The sequence below is a fragment of the Haliotis rufescens genome, unplaced genomic scaffold (genome assembly GCF_023055435.1).
Source record: "Haliotis rufescens isolate VD_foot unplaced genomic scaffold, xgHalRufe1.0.p SCAF_5, whole genome shotgun sequence".
Classification (NCBI taxonomy): Eukaryota; Metazoa; Mollusca; class Gastropoda; order Lepetellida; family Haliotidae; genus Haliotis; species Haliotis rufescens.
In genome coordinates this window covers 14,598,272-14,605,939 of record NW_025964223.1, presented here as the reverse complement: position 1 = coordinate 14,605,939, position 7,668 = coordinate 14,598,272, and the positions used below count along the sequence as shown (strand labels likewise).

The 7,668-nt window shown below is 41.1% G+C and overlaps 1 protein-coding gene across 1 annotated transcript; it reads right to left on the bottom strand.

The window, feature by feature from the left end:
• Positions 1–250: 250 nt before the first annotated feature.
• LOC124138284 (bifunctional homocysteine S-methyltransferase/5,10-methylenetetrahydrofolate reductase-like) lies at positions 251–7,310 on the bottom strand. Its single transcript, XM_048383851.1, is given in 5 exon segments — positions 251–913; positions 2,148–2,252; positions 2,551–2,729; positions 3,131–3,242; positions 7,200–7,310. Coding segments are annotated over 5 exon segments (843 nt in total). The 3' UTR covers positions 251–577.
• Positions 7,311–7,668: the final 358 nt, after the last annotated feature.

Here is a 7,668-nt window from a genome sequence, read left to right as displayed (position 1 = left end):
GGAGTCAGTATACTGTGTCTAAGTGGGGTATTCATGTTAAACTGCGGCATGGTATCTCAGTGAGCTAGCACTATAAATCGGCATCAGTCCGGGCTAGTACAAGCAGCCACACACACACATACGCGTGCATGCACGTCGCTATATAAGTGCAATAATCTTAAACCCAATTTCACCTCACCTATAAGTTACGCATTTCAATTGGGGTGGTGTGAACAAAATGAAATAACTTAAATCAAAATGGAAACAATTATTATAGTATTATACTATTTTATGTGAGAGAATACAACAAAACAACATTTTGAAATATTGCGTGAAATCGTATCATCTCCTGAGTGGACAATACAGCACAATACATACAATTATCTCACAAACTAAGAAACCTGACTTCGAAAAGGCAAGGCTATTGGCGTCTAAATGAGGTATTTACTAGCTACAAACTAGCTACAAGCAGGATTGATAGATACTTGGTATCTGGAATATAATACTTTATGTGCAAACTAATGTTCACAACAGCTGATACATAACAGCTTTTCACAACGTTAAAATGTGAGTCAAGAGTTTGTCTGACCATGTCAAATCACTTGGTTTTCGACATGCCCTCTCTAAGCTGGGTCAGGTAGAAGTTGTCGGAGAAGTATTTGTCCTTTCCGAAGATGAAATGTTTCTCCATGTTTGGAGAGAAGATGGAGGCAGGTGGACGACGGCCGTAGACCTCGGCGACGGCCCTTGTCATTGCCGGCGTGTTTCCGCAACAGAGGCCGACAAACTGGACACCAATTTCTTTGCATTCTTTGGCGAAATCCGTCACCTCCGCTACCCCACACAGTTGGGAAGAGAGGTCTGGGAAGGCCCTTTTGCCTGCAAATAGGACAATGAGTGAGTGAGTGAGTGATTTGGGATTAACTCTGATGTGTATAGTAGTTCAGTTATATGACGGCGTGTTAGACTAATGATGGAGTAGTTGGGGGTATAGACCCGCAACAATACCGGAAGCAAAACAATCAGAAGCTGGGTTATTTCATTGTCTGATGACGATGGTTCTCCACTTTGATAACGAGAGTTTACCACTTTGATAACAAGAGTGTACCACTTTGATAACGAGAGTTTACCACTTTGATAACAAGAGTGTACCACTTTGATAACGAGAGTTTACCACTTTGATAACAAGAGTGTACCACTTTCATAACGAGAGTTTACCACTTTGATAACGAGGGTTTGACACTTTCATAACGAGAGTTTACCACTTTGATAACGAGGGTTTACCACTTTTATAACGAGAGTTTACCACTTTGATGACGAGAGTTTACCACTTTGATAACGACAGTTTATCACTTTGAAAATGACAGTTTACCACTTTGAAAACGATAATTTATTACTCTGATAACGAGAGTTTACCACTTTGATAACGAGATTTTACCACTTTGATAACGAGAGTTTACCACTTTGATAACGAGAGTTTACCACTTTGATAACGAGATTTTACCACTTTGATAACGAGAGTTTACCACTTTCATAACGAGAGTTTACCACTTTCATAACGAGAGTTTAGCACTGTAACGAAAGACCACCTGGATGTTTCGTGCAAATCGTGGATTCGACCCAAAAGGTAGAGGCTACCAGAATGCTTTAAGAACAGGATATTATATTTCCCGCTGTTCTTAGAAATGTATTAGTTTATTAACTGCTATTGTGGCAGAAAATATAGAAATCGTTTCATCAACATTGTCCTGGTTGTCAATGAGGAAACAAATGATTTTCACCTTAAATGGTTTCAATGAGGAAAACAAATGCTTTTCACCTTAAATGGTTCATGAATTCGCGAATATTTAAATCGAGAATCACGCACATGCACATGCACACGCACAGGCACACACACATAGAGACACAGACACACATACACACGCTCGCACGCTCGCACGCACGCACACACATACACACAAGCAGACACACACACACACACACACACACACGTGCATTCATGTTGTACCGGGGCGGTCGGGTAGCCTGGTGGTTAAAGTGTTCGCTCGTCACGCCGAAGACCGGGGTTCGAGTCCCGACATGGGTACAATGTGTGAAGCCCGTTTCTGCTGATATTGCTGGAATATTGCTAAAAGCGGCGTAAACCATACTCACTCACTCACTCATGTTGGACGGCGTGGACTGCACCTACGTGTATACGGGTCAATGAGCGACTGCATTGTTGGGAACTCAGGTGATGTTCTGTAGGGAACGGGGAAGGCAGCTATCGGACCCTAAACAAAACAAGAACATTTGTAAGGAACCCATCCCTTATGTTCTTCAAGTGCAACTTTACATGGTTATACAGTTCATTAAAATGATGTGCTGTAGTTAAAGCACTGAACAGCGATTGGTTCAACAAATGTTGTGTAATGTATTTGGTATACAGTACGTAAATCTTTCGCTGATGATGATATCCCCATCATATGAAAACGTTTTCTATCGGCCTGTGAGAGTATCTCCCTTACATGTCGTCACAGCTTATCTTCTATGGAAATGTCCCTTCTCCTTCTTGACACTGTGTGTGTTTACCTTGCAAGTCTTTCTCAGCTCCCGGATCAGTGGGATGGTAGTAGCGGGTCCGCGACAACAGTTGTAGCCTACAACATCGGCCCCAGCAGCTTCCAGCTGGCGGCAGGCTTCGGCGTAGGGTATACCATCAAGTGTCTTGTCGGCGGCGATAGGGTTAATGTTCACAACGGACGGTTTGCCTGTAATGTGAAAGATACGTTGAGTGAGTGAGTGAGTGGGTATGGTTTTACGCCGCTTTTAGCAATATTCCAGCAACATCACGGCGGAGACACCAGAAATGGGCTTCACACATATATCCATGTTGGGAATCGGACCCGGGTCTTAGGCGTGACGAGCGAATGCTTTAACCACTATATAGGCTACCCGGCCGCCCCTAAGATACGTTGAATTAAGTATTATGTGATTCGGGAAAACATACAATAGCAAATTCCATTACAATAACTGAAAAGCTAGTTATATACTGACTGATATATAAGGTTTATTACATGTCCCCAAAGGACATAAAAGTAAAAACTATATATACACGCGATAGGATTGAGATATGTTTTCGAAACACAAAAGAATTATGTTTCAGCCGTACCTTGTCCATACTTCTGGATGCACTCAAGAGCAAGCTTGGCTTCCCCAAGTTCAACAAATGTTTCAGTCAGTATCAGGTCAGCATCGTACTCCACCGCTCACTGTATCTGCTCCTGTAATGATCAAGGTGAGGGGACGTGGCCAAGATTATTGCACTTATATAGTGACGAGAAATGCATGTGTGTGTGTGTGTGTGTGCTGTGTGTGTGCTGTGTGCTGTGTGCTGTGTGTGTGTGTGTGTGTGTGTGTGTGTGTGTGTGTGTGTGTGTGTGTGTGTGTGTGTGTGCGCGCGTGTGTGTGTGTGTGTGTGTGTGTGTGTGTGTGTGTGTGTCGCTGCTTCTACGTGTCCGGACCGATGCCGAAATATAGTGCTAGCCCATAAAAATACCATGCCGCAGTTTAATGTGAATACCCCAAGTCCTTGTTTTAGCCTCTTAATGCCCATCTTTTAGCGTATTTGGGTATGACGCGACCTGGGATCGAACCCAGGGATTCCGGGCTACAATGTGTGTAGATGTTCATGTTAATTGTTAGGGGCTGAGATTACCCTCCTTCAATGGTACACGCTTTCAACTGAACTACGGGACCTTTCAAAACGATGAGGCCTCAAAACTCTAATAGTTGTCATTAACGTGGCTAGGTGCCCCACCACAGGCGTGGTAGAACAATTTTGTTTTGTTTGTTTGTTTGTTTGTTGTTTAACGTCGCAGAAACATGCATACCAAGGTATAGCTTCAAAGACTGCCAATTTCAAAGATTACTTCGTGATTATGGTTGGTTGGTTTGTTGTTTAACGCCGCACTCAGCAATATTCCAGCTATATGACGGCGGTCTGTAAATAATTGAGTCTGGACCAGGCAATCCAGTGATTGATATCATGAGCATCGTCCCACCAAATTGGGATCAATGACATGCATCAACCAAATCAGCGAGCCTGACTACCCGATCCCGTTAGTTGCCTCCTACAACAAGCATAGTCGCTAAATATTTGTGATGACTATTTGTATTATATCCGGAGTACTATTCTCTATTGAAAAGTCATTTGTATGGAATAAAACAGTTATCTCTCCTGGTGTGGGATGGACATCTATGGATAGCCTTAGTCACCACACTGAAACATATGAAATGGATCTGGAATGCCTGGTCCTAATCTCATCTGGATGGCCCGATCAAATATAACCTTTTAAGGCTAATAATAATTCCTATTTCATTTAAGAGATAAAACTAGAGCGAAATAATCTTCACAGGTATTCATGACTGACTTCATTTTCAAGGTTTTGACTTTAACGGGTAGTGCGGGTCGTTAGTTTTCTCTGGAATTTCTTGAAATGTCATTGACAATGTGTTTTACATTGATTGCATCTACCCATGATGTAAATGTCCCGGAAGATAAGTGGCTCATACCTGTTATACCGAAAGGCCCTAAAGGGTGGTACCTGTTGCTAGACCTCGAGCCGTGGTTGATAGAAAACTGTTGTCAAGGTATCAACGTAACGCCCCTCAGAAGTAAAATTTACTCTCTGTGTTCAGCTCCTGTTACTGCTGTACGCTGATGACACAGTTCCATTTGGTACCGACCCTGGATCTCTACAAACTTCTTTAAACTCACTCCCATTATACTGTCGAAAATGGAAACTAACGGTTAACATATCTAACACACTAAACACACATTAACACATGTGTTTTCGTTAAAAAGCCTATTTTCAACAACTAACCTAAACGAGCTTAAACGTCTATCAAAATATGTATTATTTGTATTGACCACTTGGAATGCTCTAAATGCACACAGCGTTCTTGATGTACATATTATATTTATATCTGTACTGTATATATGCTCTTGTACCACTGTCGGTGGTCTATTGAGAAATAAAAAGAATCTTAATCTGTTACCCTGCCTGGCGCTCGGTAATACACAATGACTGGTCAGCTCGGAGTAAAAACTGTGAAGACTGTGCTATGGTATATCAGTGGGCTAGCACCATAAAACCGCCATGATTCCAGATTAGTGCACCAATCTCCCCCCCCCCCCCCCCCCCTCTCTCTCTCTCTCTCGCTCTCTCTCTCTCTCTCTCTCTCTCTTTTTCTCTCTCTCTCTCTCTCTCTCTCTCACACACACACACACACACACACACACACACACACCAGATCAAAGTCAATATCTGTTTCTCCTATAAAGGAAGGAAACATACCGATTACATCAATTGTTACATGTTCGTAGTTCGTGTCACATATTTTTACTTCCCACAGAGGCAGTGTCTAAAATATATACAAATGCCTCAACAAATGTATGGTGAGACTGCCTACAGTACCTTATTATGGATCCTCCACGAGTCTTCCGTCCTTAAAGCGTCAGTCCTACTGAATTCTGAATACACTACAATTGTTTTAGACGACACTCTGCTGAACGTTTGATTGATTGATCATTAACAGGTTTTATAGTTGTTCGGGCAACTAAGCCCATTTACACCTTGCCCATAATAAAGGTTTGCTAAGTACCTAGATATTTTATAAAGTATCAAAACTGCCACGCGCTTAAATATAAGCGAGAATGACATTCTGAACGTCATAGTGAACAATATTCCTAGAACATAAAATACCAGACAATGAGAAGTCAATATTGAGAACTGTTAGAGTCTCCACCATTGCCTTACGCTGATTAACATACTTTTGGCAATGCAATAAAAAATGAGCTATATTATCAAGCTGATGAAACACTGTACAATGTGCAGAAATGTCTTTATAAATAACATTTAGATAATCACCAAGACCACAATACCAAAGACAAAGTCTGGTTAAGAGAACCTCCTCTCTCCGATTATTTCTAGATATGTGTAATTTAGTGATAAAAGGATCGATGCCATAGAGATGACGTCCTTTTAAGGATGATGCTCATCTCTGCTGCCATTTTGTTTTAGCATGGGTACGTCATACTGACGGTGCCTAACTCTGCAGGAGAAGGTAAAATTGTTTCATCCTGTTCTGTTTCATCAAATTCTAATGCAGCTTTTGCCAATTTATCAGCTTTCTCATTTCCAAGTAATCCAACATGAGCAGGGATCCATGAAAATTCAACATCTAACAGATGTTTACTTCAGTCATTATAAAGGACGAGAATTATGCTGATTAAGTCCTGTCTCGCTGAGGAAGAACCTACCCGAATTGCTACCGCTGAAACAGGCCTTAAAAAATTAATCCAACGCAATGCTTCAATGATTGCTCCTAGTTCAGTAGAAAAATACTGAGAATCATCCAATCGGATAGAAAGTTCTCTCATTTCATTAACGATGAATATACCAGCACCAACACGACCAGACACTGGGCCATCAGTGTAAATCTGTATGGATTTAACCACTGTAAACTTCGGATATGTTTCTCAAGGTGCTGGCTCACATTTATTTACCAGTTCCAGGACATCAAGATAAACTGCTGAGCGTTTCATGTTGCCGCGATATGCAGTGGTACTTGATACTGTGTAGCCTCACTTGTATTAGGAATGCCTCTGGTATTGTAAGATCGAAATGAGACAGTGATGACTATATTTATTGTCTCAATCTTGTCATTTTGTTTGTCCGTAAGGAATGAAATCTCAAATCTTTTCGCTTTCTGATCGACCAGGTTATCTGCGATGGTAGTTGTAGGATAGCATTTTGTGCTCAAGGTTAGATTTCCTTTTACGAGAGCTTCTTTCAGTATTTTCAGTTAATTTGACAAGTTCATAAGGTTTGACCCGGAGAATGATCCGGATCATTAGTTGTGAAAGCACATGTGACGTCTGCTGCGAAAGTCGATTGAGAGAGAAATTTGAATTTACGTTGGTACTAGAACCCAAATTTTTGTAAGTACGCTAATAATACCTAAATAAATTTCTGAATATGTTTTGCATGTTTGTTTAATAAGTGCTTTCATTGAAGGTTGTCATAATCTCAAAGATGTTAAAATCCGGAAAAGTGCAATGTTAAAACTGTTTATTAAGGTTTGCAGTGTACAGATAATATAAACTTGTAAACATTTGTATGTTTAGTGATGAATAAAACAGTGTGTGATTTGAAAGAGCAAGTATTTATTGGTACTTTGTTTCTTTTGTAAAGCTTGGACCTGTCTGTCAGCTGTTTGTCCGTCGGCCCTGTTCGGGTCTGACTGTGTCGTGGCATGATGGCCTCCATCTTCCCAAGGCGAGACATTCGTGACCAACTCGTGTTATTCCGGGACAAGCCGAATAGCGACTCGTGCCCCTCTCGCGGCCATTTTTGCGACCGGGTTCCGTCTTGGCGCAAACGGGCATACCTTACGCAATTGTCAACTTGTTGTGTAATGGTTCACACATATTTCCCCGTATATTATATATATTACAGATGCAATTTAAAGCAGATCTGGACATGCGGAATTATACAGTATGTTTGAACACATTTAACTGTGTCTTGGGTATATTTTTAGATGCAAGCAATAAAATCAAATATTATTTCTGAGGGATTCTTTGACGAAGAACTTGAAATCATACGCGCATTCTGATTGGTTTGTCGTATTTTCGCACATAACATT